The sequence below is a fragment of the Balaenoptera borealis genome (genome assembly GCF_965194805.1).
Source record: "Balaenoptera borealis genome assembly, chromosome: 2".
NCBI lineage: Eukaryota > Metazoa > Chordata > Mammalia > Artiodactyla > Balaenopteridae > Balaenoptera > Balaenoptera borealis.
The window spans coordinates 64213786-64232237 of NC_138867.1; the positions used below are offsets into that span (position 1 = coordinate 64213786).

Consider the following 18452-nt stretch of genomic DNA (forward strand, 5'->3'; position numbering starts at 1 on the left):
ATTCACTTTTTTTGAAATGTGATGCCAAAGCAACTCCAAAATGCCTACAGTTTTTCCTTCTTCAGAATAATGGTCCCCGGAATGCATTAACCTACTGGGTAGCACCGTTAGTTCATTCAAGAAATTTATTGAGCCCCTACTCAATAAATTGGGAGGTATCATGCCGGGCCCTGGGTTACAAAATTAGTCAAACACAGACATTCTGATCAAAGAGCTTATTCTGTAATGCTGCGCTTTTCAACATTTTTTTCCCCTCCTTCCCCACAACACATGACAGATGACATTCCTACTCCTAGTGCAGTCCCCTGGGCACAATCAGGGTTACTCCCAATGCAGCGCAAGTGAGTGAGAGTGACATTGTTATACAGAGGACGTTGAATCCATTCTTACACATTAAGAAAAGTAGGGAGCATGCAAACTTTCATGTTTATTAGTGACACACCTTACAACTGAGTAGGACAAACAGGTGAGCCACGACTCCTCAGTGGAGACACTTAGCTGATAAAGGAGACACCATTCTCTCCAAGCAGAATGCTAGGGACACTTGACAAGTATGAGAAACTAGTCAGAGGCTAAGAGCAGTGAGAGTGCAAAGGAGGGAAGGCTGACCCGGGTGGGGTGTTGGGGTAAGGCTTCTACATAAATGTGCCCATCTCTTTTCTTAAGGAGCCAAAGGAAGAATTTGTGATATCTAAATCACATCTCTGGTGAGTTAGATTTATAATGCGGAAGACAAAATTCTCAAAACAGTTCTCATAGACTATTCTCTGAAAGAAAAGGAAACAATAATTTTGATTTCTTCACTGGTCACAGAAGAAAGGAAGCACTCTTTCACGACACACATGTCCTCTGCTACCAACATGTAGGATTTATACAGCTCTTTCTGTGCACATAACATTAAGGATTAGGTTCAGCAAGCCCCTTCACCTCTCAGTGAAGCAGCAGGAGGGGTCCTCACACACCCTCTGCCTGAGACCCTCCCCAGCTCACTCCCTTACTGACTCAAAGCTTCTAGGACAAGCCCAAAATGCAGTATGATTTCTATGGATATTGCAACTTTTGATTGCTGACTGCACAGGAAGCTAAAGAAAGTTTCCATTGGCCAAGGTTAAAATAATTGCAAAACAAAAGTCCAGTTCTTTCCCCTCTGCTGTGATCCAGTTAGTGAGAACCAACTACAAGCTTTATTATGAAACCAGATAAAAATTCAAAGAAGACTGGAACCCATGTTATTTAAGACAGGACTACTGGGGGAAAACAAAACAACAAACACAGGAAGAGCTTGATTCATTTGAGTTCTTATGTAGGATAAATTCATGATAACACAAGTCATAACAAACCAAAGTTCATTATAGTTAAAACATGTTTATCTAAATACAGAAAGAATGTTACAACAGAATTTTTTTGCTATCTTGGTATATTTTTAAAAGAAGACTTGCTATCATGGATACATGATGACAAGGGATGCTTTTTAGTGTTCTTGTCTCTATAGGAAGCCAATGATTGCAATGAAAAAAAAAAAAACCACTTTATCGTGTGGAAAAGCACACAATCCTGGAGTGGCCAAGCACTATATAGTGTGTTTTGTGGAGTGCTGGGAGATCCTGAATAACTTCCTCATCTCCTATTATGAAATCTGAATCTTTGCTGATAGAGATTCATTTAGATCTTGAAGGTTTGGGGTCCTCCTGAGTCCCTATTAAAGAATTTTCTTTCAATTATTTACTCAGTTGTTGTTATGCCCCTGCTATGTATCAGGTACTAGATACAGGATATTCAGAGCTAAATACAACAGGGTCTTGTAGCCTCTGGGAGGTCCCTGAGGAGATGTGACCCCTTCCCTCCACATCACAATATGCCCAGCGCTGAAATTATTTTATCTCCTCAATGTTTTAACATATCAGAGGAAAAAAGAATGATTTGAGATTACTGGAAACATGGTAGAATATGACAGCAATAGTATACAAATCAGCTATACCAATTTGAAACACGATTCACTGTTGCTTCTGTGTGTTTTATGAGAGTGTGAAAATCACAACATTTTGGAAATTTAAAACAAAAAATGTCTAATGCATGTCTAAGGCAGAAATGCAAACAAACAGTTGCTATGATGGGGGCATGTACAGTGGGACCTCAAGAAGGCGTATGATCAGTTCTATCTAGGGTGAGAGGGGGTCTGGGGCAGCATTCTGTCAGCAACAGTTTTATAGAGGAAGCAGCTTGAACCGAGTTTGAAAGATGAGGCTTCATGATAACTACTGTCTGCATGCCCTTCTCCAAAAATCCTCGCGCTTTTAAGTCGATCTTCCCAACAATCCATAGATGGTGGATTTGGGGTCTAAAAGAAGTGAGTTAATTTAGCCAAAGACACTCAACCAAGATCTCAGAAGTCCCAGCCCCATTCTTTTCATCTATTTTGAGCTGCCTTCACTGAGCCTCTTAAGCCAATATCTGCCACACCTTCAGAGGGACTGTGGTGAAAGCTGGCCGCATCCAAAGCTTTCAGAAATGGGCACTCTGGGGGGTGCTGGACGAGAACTGCTGGGGTGGATGCCATGGGGGTGGGGGGAATAAGATGTGCTGGAAGGGGAGTCTAACTCTGCCAAATTCATAATTTTACCAAAGTCTAAGCAGGAACATAAGGTACCAGTGAATCATAAGAAATAGGAAAGATGGGCACCCCAGAAAACTTCCTTTAAAAGAGAAAAGTTATAGTAAAAAATTCAAAAAATAATTTAATTCATTATTAATTAAATTAAGTTACTAATTTAATTCAAAAATTAAAGTAGTAAGTAAGTAATATTAATAATATTTACAATTTATTAGGCACTTGCTATGTGCCAGACACTATGCTGAGGGCTTTACAATCATGAGCTCATTTAATCCTCATTAAGATTCCTATAAGACAGATCATTTTATCCCCAGCTTAAGAAGAGAAGGCCCAACAAAGTTAAGGGTCTTTCCTGAGGCTCAGTTATGTAAGTCAGCACCTTTAGATTTTATCCATATGCATTTTTTAAATGGCTGTGCCTGGAGTCTATCACTGGCAGGAACAGCTGATGTAAATACTCTAAAGAATGTTTCTTTTAAATTATTTTGAAACACAAATATCTGATATCACTTATATGTGGAATCTAAAAAAAATGATACAAATGAACTTACTTACAAAACAGAAACAGATTCACAGACATAGAAAACGAATTTATGGTTACCAAAGGGGAAGGGGGGAGGGAGGGATAAATTAGGAATTTGGGAATAAAATATACACTCTACTATATATAAAATAGATAAACAACAAGGACCTACTGTATAGCACAGGGAACTCTACTTAGTATTCTGTAATAACCTATATGAGAAAAGAATCTGAAAAAGAATACATATATGTGTATAACTGAATCACTTTGCTGTACACCTGAAACTAACACAATACTGTAAATTAACTATGATTCAATAAAATAATTAATTAATTAAAAAATTATTTCTAGGTAGCCTGAACCTATCTTGAATGACATTCACTACAGAATAATATTTTTGTACTATGTGAAAGGATTTGAAAACACCCTGAAGGTTAATATTAATGAAATTTAACCTCTATATCTGTATATCCCTGAATTAGGAAGTGATCTTGTTAGCAATATCGTCCTTGGACATGAATGAAAACAATACTCAAACAACAACAACAACAAAAACCTAATTAAAAGTAAGGAACACATACTTAAAATACAGATAAGAGGTGACACCTGCCCCTTGAGACAATTCTCCCTTCCCAAGCTAACCTTGGGCCTGACTTGGGAAGATTTAAAAGTGGGGTACGCAGTGGTTGAGAATCCGCCTGCCAATGCAGGGGACACGGGTTCGAGCCCTGGTCTGGGAAGATCCCACATGCCACGGAGCAACTAGGCCCGTGAGCCACAACTACTGAGCCTGCGCGTCTGGAGCCTGTGCTCCGCAACAAGAGAGGCCGCGACAGTGAGAGGCTCGCGCACCGCGATGAAGAGTGGCCCCCACTCACCGCAGCTAGAGAAAGCCCTCGTACAGAAACGAAGACCCAACACAGCCATAAATAAATAAATAAAAATAAATAAATAAATAAAAATAAAATTAAAAAAAATAAATAAAAGTGGGGTGATAGCATTTCATTCTCATTTTGCTTGGCTTTCCTCCCAAGATTGTAGGCTTTATTATATAGTTATTATTTATAAATGAGAGAGGAAAATGTGTCTGAAGGTTAAGTGCTGTGATTAAAATTGGTGCCTTCAGGATGACCTGAGAACAGAAATGTATTTCTTAATGAGTCACTACCAAATTAACTACATAAATAGCTGTTAATGTCTTTGAGAAATATTTCTGGGGCACTGAGATTATACCTTAAAATAATTTTGCCTTATATTTCTAATCTATTAATTTTTAAGAAGCAGTAAGAGCCATTAAAGCAGCCACCTGTGATGCATCCTAAATATAACATCCACACAGATGAAAACATTAAGTAGATTTTAAGTGAAATGTAACTCCTCATCTCTTACTAGCTTTATTAAAAGCACACATATTATTGAAAAGCACATGGAAATGAAATAAATTAAACCAGTATATTTTGGGTTGGGATTCTCAGAGCAATGGAGAGTTTTCAGATGTGTAGCTAAAGCGAATTAGACAGCAGCAGTGGAAGGAAGGTTCTGATACGAACTCAGGGTGGTGGGCTCTTACAGACCAGGAGAGAAATGATAAAAACCTAGTTTTAGACCTCTTGTGTTCCATATTTAGAGTCAAAACCCATCAGAAAATTCAAAGCAGTCATCAGTTTGATTGAATTTCTGGCCAAAATCCTTTTAATCTAAATGTAAAAAGTTTCCAAAGGCATAAGAGGATCAGTGTAACATCCTGGGTCCTAAGAAAGCCCCCCTTAGAAACCAGGCACAGCACTGGTTGTGGAATGACGCTCCCGTGTTTGCAGATCTGAAGACAGCTGCAGAGAGACCCGGTGGTCACCAACTACTGTCAGTGGCAGAGGAGAGATGAAAATCTGGGTGATAGATTTCTGTCGCTGTCCCTCAACACATTCCTGAAAAGTTCCTTATTTAAAATGAGGCCAGGAATCATTCATTAAAAACAGTCCTCATGGGACTCCCTTTAGAAAGCACGTGGCCCTGACTAACCTGCGGTCCATATGAACCTTAACTTTCTCTGGTCATTTGTCAAATACCAGGTGCATCTGTGTTTGTCTCGCAGTTAAACTGATGAAGCCATATACTGGATTCGTTCATTTGGGGGAATGGATCTGACCGGCCCACCACCCCATCAAGACAAATTATACCAACATTCATTTCATAGTCACACAGTTAGAATCACAGAAGTTTTTAAGCAGGCAGAAAACTTAGTCCAAGGTCATTTTTCATATGAGAAAATTAAGGCCCAGAGTTAACGTTCTTGCCCAAAGTGACAAAGTGAGTTATTACCAAACCTCGAATCCAGGCTTCCCAATTCTTGCTTCCTTTTCCTCTATGCAGAACTTTGTAACATTCCATGTAAGTTTATAATAACCACAATTTCTCTATCTCTTTATTAGCAAAATATTAAATTATGAGTGTAGCAAGTCCAGTCTATTATTGACTGGAAATGAATACTCTCACATTCACAGTTTTTATTCTTTGCTCTTGGCAATTTAAAACAAACAATTTATCTAGCATTTTTCTAACCAAAACCACTAATCAGTTAAGTATTCCTTCTCAAAAAGGTCTTTAATATAACTAGAAAAGGGACTCTATTAACCCAAAGAAAGGTGTGGATACATTGAAACCTGGAGAAAATATTTAAAATATGATTCCCAAGCCAGGCCAATAATTCGTTAATTAGCATCCAAACCAAACTAGATGTTTTCAAAATGAAAATAGCCCCCATTGTGTTTTATGAATTTTACTAGATTCAATATTAAAGAAAATATTTACTTTTCAGTCTTTGAGTCTTATGATTCACAGGAAAACAGTGGAATGGACTTGTGGCTTTGTCAGATGTACTTTTTTTTTTTTTAATTGGAACAGTTGATTAACAATGTTATGTTAGTTTCAGGTGTACAGCAAAGTGATTCAGATGTACTTTTATGCTTAACTGCATTAGCAACAATTAGAACATAGAGTTTTCATAATAGCTTTCATCTCTCTGGACTACAGCGAAGAACAATTGCCCATTTGGTGTTTTAAGTAGAGCACTCAAGCCTAAATGCAAAGTAAATAATTATTATTTATTTCTTAAAGGAAATAAGAAAAACACAACGAAATGAAGCTGGAGTCTTCAAAAAATTGAAAGGGTTTTATCTATAGTTGGTTTTCCATAAAAGATTTGTTTTAGATTCCATTCAATAAGATGGAAGGGACCTAACATTTATTGAGGTATCAAATGTTCTTTAGCTCATCTAATATTTATAACAAACTTATAAGGTGGATATTTTCTTCATTTTACAGCTGATAAAACTAAAGTGCTTTTAGGTTAAGCAACTTTAGTTTTAGAATAGGTTAGTGGCAGAGCCATGGTTCAGACCCTTCAAATACTTACTAAACTTGTACGAATTATTGGACACAGAACCAGCCCTGAGGATTCTTGGCCTCTGTCCCCAAGGAGCTCAGAGTCTAGCTAAGGAGGCAGCCAGTATTATGGGGTGTAAAAATATCATGGTAGAGATAAGTACAGGGTGCTATAGAAGAGGGATCCCAGCACTCCCCTGGCTTTAATTGCCGCCTATATATCAATGATCCAAATCCATACTTTCAGAGCAGAGGTCTCCAAACCAATGTGCTCAGCTGCCACTGAGACTCTCCACTTGGCTGTTCCATAGCCCCCAACCTCGCAAGTCCTTCCAACCTCTGAATCACACCCTACCTGTGTTTCCTAGTTCATTAACAATATCCTAGATCCTACTTTCCACTCCCTTCACAAATAGTCCTTCATGTGGTCTCCAGCCTACCTTTTTATTATCACTCATACCTCTTTCTTCTCTATCCTATGGCCACTGCCTTAGTTGAAGCTCTCAACATCTCTCCACTAGATTTCTTCAATAATTGGGGAAAGTTATCTTCCAGTCACCAGGGTAATTCCCTTTTAACCTGTTTTCCATCACCAGAATGTCACTCCTTACTCAAAATCCTTCAAAGGCTTCTCAGTGTCTCCAGGATACACTCCAAATTCCCTAGCCTGGCAGATGAGACCCTTCCTGATGAGGTCCCAGTACTTCTCTGGCATTATCTGCATCTGCTATGTGCCAGCCCTGATAAGTGTTGTGGATAGAATGGTAAACAAGATGTATTTTGTATTGCCAGAATCTGTACTCAAGAAGTTTATGTCAAAAGATCAAGAAAAATGAACAAAATAATTGCAAGCTGTAACATATCCCATAAGGAGGATGTAGCTACAAAATTTCTTTTAAAAATTATCAAATAAAATCCAATAACATAGAAAAACATAATATATCATTACTAAGTGGGTTTTATGCCAAAATTAAAGTTGGGTTAACATTTGAGAATAAATGTAATTCATCATATAACAAAGTAAAAAAGAAAAACCATATGATTATCTCAATGGATGCAGAAAAAGCACTTGCCAAAATCTAATATTCCTAATTCAAAAAACAAAAAAACCCAAACTTTTAATGCTAAGAACAGAAAGGAATGTCCTCAGCCTGATAAAGAGCATCTATGAAAAACCTACAGCTTACTCTATGAAAAACTTACAGCAAACATCATACTTAGTGATGAAAGACTGATGATGATGATGAATGTTTTCCATTTAAAATCAGGAAGCAAGATAAGCATGTCTGCTCTTACCACTTCTATTTAACTTTGTTGCAGTTTCAACAAGTAGAGGTTCTAACCAGTACAATAAGGCAAGAAAAAGAACTGAAAGGCATCCAGATTAGAAAAGAGACAAAGAAAAGCTTTATTTTCATACAACGCAATTGTCCATGTAGAAAATCCAATGGAATCTACAAAAAAAAAAAAAAAAAAAGAAAGAAGAAAGAGAACTACACAAAAAGTACTAGAACTACTAAGTGTGTTTAACAAAGTTGCAGAATGTGAGATCAATATACAAAAGCCATTGTTTTCTACACACTAGCAGTAAACAACTGAAACTTGAAATTTAAAATGCCATTTACAATAGTATCAAAATACAAAATACTTAAGGATAGATCTGTAAAAAGATATGCAAGAGCTATAAACTACCAAACATCTTTGGAATTAAAGATTACCTAAATAAACAGAGAGATATACCTCATTCATGAGTTAGAAGACTTGAACTGACCTATAGATACAATGCAATTCCACTCAAAATCCCAGCAAGCTTTTTGATTCATGGAAATTCAAAGGACGCAGAATAACTAAAACAACATTGTAAAAGAACAGCAAAGTTGCGGGACTATCACAACATGATTTAAGCTACAGTAATCAAGACAGTATGGTATCATTATCAAGAAAGATAAATAGGTCAATAGAACACAGTAGAGTCCGGAAACAGACCTAAACACATATGGACAACTGTTTTTTGACAAAGGTACAAAGGCAATGCCATTTGAACATATAGCCTTTTTCAACAAATGGTGCTGTAAACAACTGGACATCTATATGCTAAAAAGTAAACTTCAATCCATATCTTTTACCAGATAGAAAAATTAACTAAAAATAAATCACAACTCTAAATGTAAAAAGATGATAAAACATCTAGGAGAAAACAGCAGAAAATCTTTGTGACTTTGGGTTAGGCAAAGATTTTTTACATACAACATGAAGAGTATGATCCACAAAAGAACAAATTGATAAGAACTTTAAAAATTCAAAAATTAAAAACTTCTGCTCTTTGAAAGTCACTATTAGACAGCTATATGTATACATATATCCCAAGTTCCATTTTTAAATTTTATTCCCTTTGCTCCATTTGTGCACTGAGTTTACATGTTATATTTTTCATCTTTCCTATACGTGCCATCTGTTTATAGAGCTGCTAATGCAACTGTAATTTTAGTTGTTAATAATATTTCTCTTAAATTTCCTGATATCAGCTTGTCTGTTCTTTGATGCTTAGTAGGATCATCATTTTATCATGCAGATGACACTCTTTGATCTTCCTTATCTCTAGAATGATATGAAATATTTTTTTATTTTTATTTCCTGACTTTGGACTTGTTCTACCTTTTGTATTTGGTATTCTATTCATGCAGATATTTGCAATGCTAGCAATAGGGCACACGTTAATTTATTTGTTCTACAGAGCTGAGTGTCTAGCTGGTATACTTTAAATGTCAATTTATTGCATGTTAAGCTGTTAAAATTATAACAATAAAATAAAAGCAATCTAAAGAATTACTTCAATTCATTCCCAGCCCAGAGTTTCCATAGACTTCCAAATTAGAAAGCAGTGAGCTAAATAGCACACTTAAGCTTTTAGGCTGGAAATAGAGTATTGTTTCATAACAGAAATTGGATATATATGAGGATAATGATCCAATGGTTGTAAGCTTAATGTGCTCTGACAGATGTTTCAAGAATAATAAACTAGATCTCAGACTAGATTTTACTTCCTTTTTTTCCTCCCTTTCTTTTTTTCCCCCGTTATCATTCAGCAACAGAAATGGGTAAGAGACTAAGGATGGCTTAATTAAAATAACACAATCGTGTGGCTCATATAGATAACATAGCAAGTGTCTTCGACCACTCTGCAAGGTGGTATTTCATAGAGTTTTAGACACGGAAGGGAGCCCTCATTTTACAGACCAGCAATCCCAGATGGAAAATGAAGTTAAATAGCTTTTCCAAGGTCACAGAGCTAGAATTTGGTGACATTTAAAAAAAATTCATTCAAAAAAAGAAAAAGATTTGGGGCAGAATATATTAACTGGTAGCCAATTGTCTAACCAGGCTGTTTTTCTGCTTTCCTGTTTATGCACAGGACCATAAGCAGGTATGAAGTTAAAATAACTAAGACAGTGGTTCTCAATCTTCATTGCATAATAAAAACAAGAAACCAGACCCTACCCCCAGGGTTGATCCAATTGGTTTGGGCAGGTCAGTGTTCTCAAACTTCAGCGTTCATCAGAATCACGTGGAGGGCCTGTTAAAACAGATTGCCAGCCCCACCCCCAGAGTTTGATTTTGGGGGTTGGAATGGTGCCCGATAACTTGCATTTCTAATAAATCCTGAAGTCACATTGATGCTGCTGGTCTGTGAACCACACTTTGAGAACCATTGAGGGTAAGGCATCAGGTAATTTTTCTTTAAGTTCCTCAAGATGGTAACGTTCAGCCAGTTGAAAATCACTGGCCTAAAAACAATCATTCTCAATCTTTTTTGGTATCACCTGGGGAATTAAAAAAAATACTGCTGCCTGAGTCTCTACCCCAGCGCTTCTTTTTTAATTGATCTGGGATGCAGCCTGAGCCTTGGGAGTTTTTAAAGGATTGCATGAATAAAGGAATCGTACTTCAGATGATTGTGACATGCAGTCAGGACTGAGAGTCGCTGAAAATTTTTTGCCTCCTCAAATCTTATTACCATTTACCTAACATTTCCCCAGAGCTGGGTACTTTCACCACCATCACATATTAGAAATTCCTTTCTAACTGGTTGTCTATGAACAATGATTTATTTCCACTTCGATGTTTTACTAATGCTAATATTTATTGAATACTTGGATGCAGTCGGCCTGGTGGTGAGGGTTTTGCCTCTTTACCATCCTTTTGTTTTGCTTTGCTTACTGAATGGTTATGCTTTAAATCATCTTTCCTTAAAGAGAGACCCTGTAATTTCTAGAATCAATACTGTCTTCTAAGTTGTGGTTAATATATATCACGTTTTATTCTGTTTCTGCTGGTTAGAAACTCAAGACAGGAAAAGAGAGGGAGAGAGAGAAAGGGTGGGGGGATCTTATAGAAAAAAAAAAATTCTTCTGATCTTAACACATTACCCTTAATATTTGCTTCTCTGTGGCTCTTGGCTGGGGTTATCTGGAAATGGATAGATTCAGTAATTCCAAGAGGAAAATTCCAAGAATACTTATGACTGCAACCTAAGGCAGCTGATTTTCCTTTTGCTTTTAATTAATGCATTTCTTTCATTTCCAACTAAAAAAAAAAGCCACTAATTTTTTCCCCCAAAAGTAACTTCCTCTGGAACAAATTATAATACTATTAAGCACAATGATATGACTTGTTTCAGGTAAAGGGGATTTAGCTGAGAAGACTTAAAAGGAAATATTCAGTTATTTTTACCTGTTTCACAGCTGTGCTTAACGCTTCCTGTCAGGACCCTATGCTCACTCTTTACAAGACAGTACGGATACGTGCTACTACACAGCCCTCCTCATGCAGAACAGTATTTTCAGAATTAAGGTTAAGAATGCATCCTACAGCTTTAGTTCCCAAAGTTCCATTTGTTCCAAGCTTCATGAGATCTGAGAGCCGTCAGGAGCTGTATCTTTAACTTTTAGACCTGTGGCCTAGCGAGGTGATTAATAAATGGTACTTAATTAATGTTAACTAGATGAATGAATGTATACACATGTCTGTATTTGCTTCACATAAGCCCACACCATAGGGAGACCAAGGCTCAGACAACTCTAAGAGTTAAGGAAGGCAAATGCCACCTTTACGATCTAAGATGTCTTCGATACTCCGTTTTTCTTTTCCTGACTTTTGTACCAGTTTTGATAAGAACACAGTTCAGCCTAATGAGGTCAGATGGTCCATCTCCTCACCCACCCACTTTCCTTCTTAAAATGGCCAAAGCAGCTATTCTGATCCTACCACAAAACACAAAATTACTTATCACAAAAACATAACTGTGGGAGGTATTCATCGATGAAATGTAGCCATGTAGATTCTATGATACATGTTGCCAGAAAATTTGGGGGCAGTTTTTCAAGGCCGATAAGCCCCTTATGGGAAAGGACCTGGCTGGGAAAAGTGGTGGGTGAGAGAGCACTGCAGGGAGGTCAGAGTTCAACCTGGGCCAACACACAGGACAGCACCTAGGTCACTTCTCTGCGCTTCAGTTTCCTCATCCTCAAAGGAAGAGGCGGTGCTGAGTGATCTCCAGTGGTCCTCCTAACTCTGACACAGCCTGCATCTCTATATTTCTCTTCATATTATGGCTTACACAATCACTGTGGAAACACTTAAGGGCCGAGCAGGGAAGTCTACATATTTACTTTGAAGGATAAGAAAAGAATTGATTTTAAACTATTGTAAAATGTTAGGATTTAGGGTTTTGTTTTGTTCTGATTGGTATTAAATACAAATATTCCCCTGTATTTGCTGCTTCAGTTTTCATATAACATCAATTTTCCAAAGCAATATGGACTTGCATTATATTATTCTTTAAAATGTTGTATGAAGCCAGGTTGGGTAACATTTTTGTTTTGAGGCACAGGACTTGAATTACCAAGGGACACAGTTCAGTTTATACTATAAATAAGTTTTCCAGGAACCTGTTTTACATTAGAGACTGCTACAAGACTAAGATAAAATTGTTGTGAGACCACCAAACAGGCTTGAAACAAAGTTGATCCAACCTATTCACCTGTCTTGGAAATTAGCAAGCATCGCTACAGTTAGGTTGATGCCCACTAACGACCTAAGTCATGATAATTAAAAAAGACTGGCTTGATTAGGTCCAGGTCCTTGTGCTACATGGACCTTCACCCAATGAAAGCATTAGAAATTAACTTTATGACACCAAAATGAGAACCAACAATACAGAAATCATAAAAAATACCATAAATCAAAATCATTATCTATTAAATTACTTAGTTTTGAGCTGAGCTTTGGTTACTGAAATAATTTAAAGGAACTAATAAATATGCAATCCACACTACACCTGCTTATAATCATAAAGAGAGTTTTAAAAATCCATTTTCAACATGAAGAGATTGTTTGTGCCTTATTCCCGAACAATAATACCCAAACACTGAAGCAAAAAAGTCAGCTATCTATTTACCTATTGGTGACCAACAACAGAACTTTAGTGCTTTCAGGAGTCAGGCCATTTTCACCCTTATTTTACAAAGCTAAACCAAGACTTCTGTTATCAGAAGGAGCAATCTGCTGCTAGGGTCTGCCCAAACTTCAAGCACCTGCTTTCTCTGGTCTGGAGGCAGATGGTACATCATAAAGATAAAATCATGGGGAAAATGCACAGAAAGATATTCCCTTTAAAACCCTTTAGGAGGTTCTTTTTTCCTAAAATCTAATGCTATAAATATACATGTTTATGTTAATATCTTAGCTTAGAATTTGGGAACTGATTCAGGGGCATTAAAAAAGTTTCCTTAGCCTGATTCATATTCATGTGTTCACATATTTCCATAGAATGGGGAAACAGCCTTTACTTTAGCTGATTAGCACCTAAGGCAGGCCAGAATAGGAATTTTGGAATTCTAACAAATATCCTGAGCGAAAGCAGCTGCCATCCTTATCCTTCAATATTACTGCTAACTGTACCTCCATTAAGCTCTCTTATAGTAACTAAGACACCGCTTAACAGGTGTCTGAATCAGCTCAGGCTGCTATAACAAAATAGCACAGCTGGAGTAGCTGAAACAACAGGAGTTTACTTCTCACAGTTCTGGAGGCTGGTGAGTCCAAGATCAAGGTGCCAGCCAATTTGGTTCCCCCATGAGTCTCCTCTTCCTGGCTGGCAGACAGTGCCTTCTCACTATGTCCTCAGATGGTAGAGAGACAGAAACCTCTGATCTCTCTTCTTCTTCCCATAAGAACATTGATCCCAACATGGAGGCCGCACCTCATGATCTCATCTGAACTAATTTCCTCCCAAAGGCCCCGCCTCCAAATAGCATCACATGGGGCTTAGGGCTTCAGTGTATGAATTTTGGAGGGACACAAACATTCAGACCATAACAATGGAATAACCTCATTTATATTTGTGGGATTTGTATAGATGAGCTAGGGTGTAATAAATTGGCCTCATAATATGCTTTTCCACAATAATTATGTAGGGTGGTGTTTCTCAAACTTTAGGTACATCGGAATCCCCTGAAGCTTGTTAAACACAGATCTCTTGGTCCGACCTCCAGGGATTCTGATTTAGTAGGTCTGTGCGGGGACCTGAGGATTTGCATTCGTAACAAGCTCCCAGGTGATGCTGACGCTGTTTGAGAACCACTGATGCAGGGGTTCCCTTTGGAATGTTAATATCAGTTATGATTCTTTGGGCCTGTATTGGCTTCTCAGTGATACCTGTTTTATGCTGAACATATTTGAAATGTGTCAGTTTGCTTATACGCAGATGTTGCAGTTACATACAAAGATGCTCAATAAGCAGATGGATAGATCTGCTGGGGCGAGGCTTCTTCGTGCTGTGAGCACCCAGGGAGAGTCAATTAATGCAGTATGTCTCATTAGCCAATTGTGACTTCACAAGTCACCAAGATTTACAAGAGTGTCTGCTGACACCTTATCCTTACTGATTTTTAATCTTAGAATTTAGATCTAGTCTTTAAAGTTGCTGGATTCTGCTATCTTACATCTACAAGCACGTTGCAATTGTTTGAACGAATATCAAATTTTGACAAATATTAATATGAAGCATTTGAGCAAATGCTTACTATACATGTTCAACTCATTTGTCCTGTAATCATACTTGGCTAAATTTTAAAGCATGGCTCTGTCATGAAACAGCATAATTTTAAGATTTACTTTAAATACACTTTGGAATGTAAACATACCTTATTTAGCTTTACAAAATATTGCAGTCCAGCTTCCAAGGGATTTGTATCACAGTTCATCTAAAAGGGAAAACACGTATTTTAAATCTTAGATGAGTGCAAATTGTTTTAATAACATCACTTTCATATATACTTTTTAGGGAAGAGAACACTTTTTCACTATGAATATAGATTCTGAAAAAGGAAAATTGTGGACTGGCCTCAAAGTAAATTTTTTTAATCTAAAATTCAAATGTAGCCTTTCAGCAAATACTGTTATTTCAATAGCAAATTAGAAACTAAAATTCACAGTTTGTTTCCAAGGCTCTCTTTGCATAATAAACATCTGAGGGATACCACAACAATGATGTCTTCCCAGAAACAAGATTTTCAGAAGCTTTTATCTAATAATTTTACATAAATAGGTTTTGAAAAGGTATTAAGTAATTTACTTATCTTACAATCACCCAGAAATTGGGATAAGTAGAGGAAAAAGCAAGTGGTGGGAAAATGGCTTCTACAGAGTTCAGGAGAGGGAAAAGGAAAAAATAGAGATTGAATCTCAATCTTTTCAAATTGGTTGAGTTATTACAATATAGTTCAAGGGGAACTAAAGCCACTATTTGGGACTAGACTTGATTTTTGTTTGCTTGTTTATTTTGTTGTCGTTGGTCTCTTTTGCTCCAGGAGAACTGGTCTAAACCTCATAAAAAGTAGCCAAACTTAAAAAAAAAAGACAACACAGCCCTCGTATGAACTGGATGAGTAATATAAACTTGTTTTACATAACATAACATTTTGGCCTCATATTTCCTAATCCATTTGAGCACCTCTAAAATTATTTTTTACCTGCTCAAAGTTTCAGAATTCCAGGAAAAAAATGAAAACAAAGCCCAGATGCTTGATTGATGTATTAACACTAGAGGGCGTGCTGGCACTGCTGGGAAATCGGAGGGACAGGGGATGGAGAAAACCATTTCAGAGGAGGACTCCCAGGGAAAAGGCAGGGAGGCGCAGAAACGCCTGACCGCAAAGGCTGCTTCAGCTGCTTCATCCCTTGTGGAGTGAGGAGCCAGAGCCATCCTCTACTTTTCTCCCTGCAGCAGCCTCCGCTGAGAACCCCACCCACACCCGGCTTGTAGGCTGAGAATCCTTGTAACACAGCACCTCTCCTGCAAAACAGTGACTTGCCCCAGGGCCCTTGTTCTTTCAGGGGCTCCAGGAGGCTGCCCTCTCTACCTCAAAGCCCACTTGCTTCTTCCCCTGGTCTAGCTGTCCAAGGGACCCTGCCTGCACTTTCAAACCCACCCTGCCCTCAAATTTATTGTTATATCCTAGGCACTTTGTAGACTATCTAATCTCGACAATAACTCTGGAGGAGAAAGATTGGCCCTATCTTATAGAGAAGTAAACAGACTCTAGAGGGTTAAGGCCACACAGTTAGTATGTGGTGGAGGATACATCTGAACCCAAGAGACCCTACCCTGAAGTAAGTACATCTTTTACCACTGTCCCTTATCTCAACTCTCAGGCCTAAAACCTTAACATCTTCCAAGGAAACAACTAGCAAATCTGAAAAAATTAAGGGGTCTAAAAATATCCTGCCATATTGGAGATAAAACAGAGAATAGAGCCACTTTTGTGTAATCTGGACCAAGTTGTTTATTATTTCTTAGTGTGATTGTGTTTTGAACAGGGATTGTGTGTAGAACTGCCAACCCCTTGCCCAAGAATCACCAATAATACCTCCTTCAGGGAGAGTTGAGAAGGTAGATGAGATCATGCCTAGGAAAGTGGTGTGTCACTACACAAATAGAAACCCTGAGTTCCCATTATTAATGGTGGGAGTGGGCTGGACCAACACATCCCAGACCACCAACCCCGCCCCCCCCTCAGAAAGACCCCTTTGGTTGCTACTTCCCCAAAAGGTGCGGGATAAGAAAGAACTGAGGATGGGCAATGTGACAGAGGAGAAGGAAGAATTTGAAAGGTAGTCCTCAAGTCCCGTGCGGTAGGCAGGCTCCCTTGGGATAGCCACAGCTCCGCACACAGTCAGAGACAGATGTCCAGGGCTCTCTGCTAAGCCGGAGGAATTAGGGCAGAATAAACATTATGTCATAATTCCACTGAATTTGCAACTGGGAAATTGAGGAGAAAAACCTCTTTCCCTAATTAAATAAAACTTCGGGGAATTCCCAGGTGGTCCAGTGGTTAGGGCTCTGCGCTTCCACTGCAGGGGGCACGGGTTTGATCCCTGGTCTGGGGAACTGAGATCTCGCATGCTGCACGGCATGGCCAAAACAAAAAAAAATTTTTTTTATAATACATACTTTCTCTTACAGCCAGAGCCAATGTTAACGCAGTTAAAACTAACCCTTATACAAAAATCAGATACAATACACGTAAAATTTTAATAAAGATGCTAGCATTTCAAACCTCTGACCCCCAGGCTCTGAAAGCTTTCTCCAGTCTTAAGGCATTCATGGCATAGGTTCCAAAGTTGTCAATTCCCTCTTTCTGGCCTGCATTCATGATAATGTCATAAAGTGCTGCAGAATCTTCTCGTCTGTGGTACAGCTCCCAACCCAGCTCACCTGAAATACACCCACAAGTGCCCACCAGAGTAAGAATGATGATCATTGAGTCTAATGTGCATTAGCTAAAACACATCAATAAATGGAGAGATTCCATTTATGCAATATAGACATTGTTGAGTTTTAAAAGACCAGTTCAGAAAAAGGTTGCAACCAAACCCCACTGCAAAGGAGCCTGCCATATCACAGACGCTTTTGTGCCCAATCCTGTCCCCCGCACAGAGGGTAGCATCTAGGACATCTCATGACACAGAAAGACTGTGATGCAGGAGTTACTCTTGCCCCTTGACCTCAGCTTCATAATGTTAAGTGAGGAATTAGCATGGCAGAGTTTATCAAGAAAAGGGGTTCAAGGTTTAGACACATCAACCCCCAACTCCTTGGCCCCAAATCACAAGGCTTAAAGATAAAGGCAACTGATGACAATTAATCAAATGGTCTTCGCTGTGGGATAGCCATAGTCTCTAATGCCCCCCACTCCCCTCTTCTTCCCCATTTGGTCATTTCATTCACCATTAGAGCGGTGGGCAAAAAACAAAGAAAATGAAACCCAACCCAAAGAGTCTGCTTATTTTTTATTCTGCTTATGTTTTATTCTGGTCACCATTTTGCCAAGGTTGGGCAGAGGAAGGATGGTGAAAAGGGACAGCAGAAGCCCAGGGAAGAGCTATGGCCTTTATACTGTGTGTTTGCCTCACTCCTCATGTCAAGGGCTGATGGTGAGGTGCTTCTCCAGGACAAACACCAGAACGTGAGCAACACGTAATTGAGTGAATGCCTGGGCACCCAGTACGCCTTCTGTGAAGGGACAGGGAATCTAGAGGGAGTTAGAAGTGAGCCCAGAGCACCAATGGGGAGCATTCATTCATCCCAGTTTCCAAATATCTACTATGTGCAATGTTAGCTGCAGAGCAAGTCTCCCCTAATGCACTTAGAGTCAGAAAGAAAGATGATCAGTGATAATGCTTTAAGAGAGGTGCCTGATACATTCACGCTGTTCTCTATGGGAGACTCTATCAATGGGAGACCATTTTGAATGTTCCCAAACAGAATCAGCTGGCCTGAATATTCTGTCAACCCTTCCAACTATTCCAACAGCCATCTTCTTCCCACTTTCTTACCTACCTTTCCAAATGGTAGACAGCTAGCTATGAGCCTGG

The 18452-nt window shown here is 38.6% G+C and overlaps 1 protein-coding gene across 2 annotated transcripts in view; it reads right to left on the minus strand.

The window, feature by feature from the left end:
• The window catches only part of DMGDH (dimethylglycine dehydrogenase), a 60433-nt gene that overhangs the window by 7919 nt on the left and 34062 nt on the right, over positions 1 to 18452 (minus strand). For both annotated transcript variants that reach the window (XM_082376206.1, XM_082376205.1), the window contains 2 exons: positions 17135 to 17292; positions 14720 to 14779 (listed from right to left, as the gene is read on the minus strand). In XM_082376206.1, the coding sequence (XP_082232332.1) occupies positions 14720 to 14779; positions 17135 to 17292 (218 nt within the window). The remainder of the gene's footprint in view (positions 1 to 14719; positions 14780 to 17134; positions 17293 to 18452) is intronic.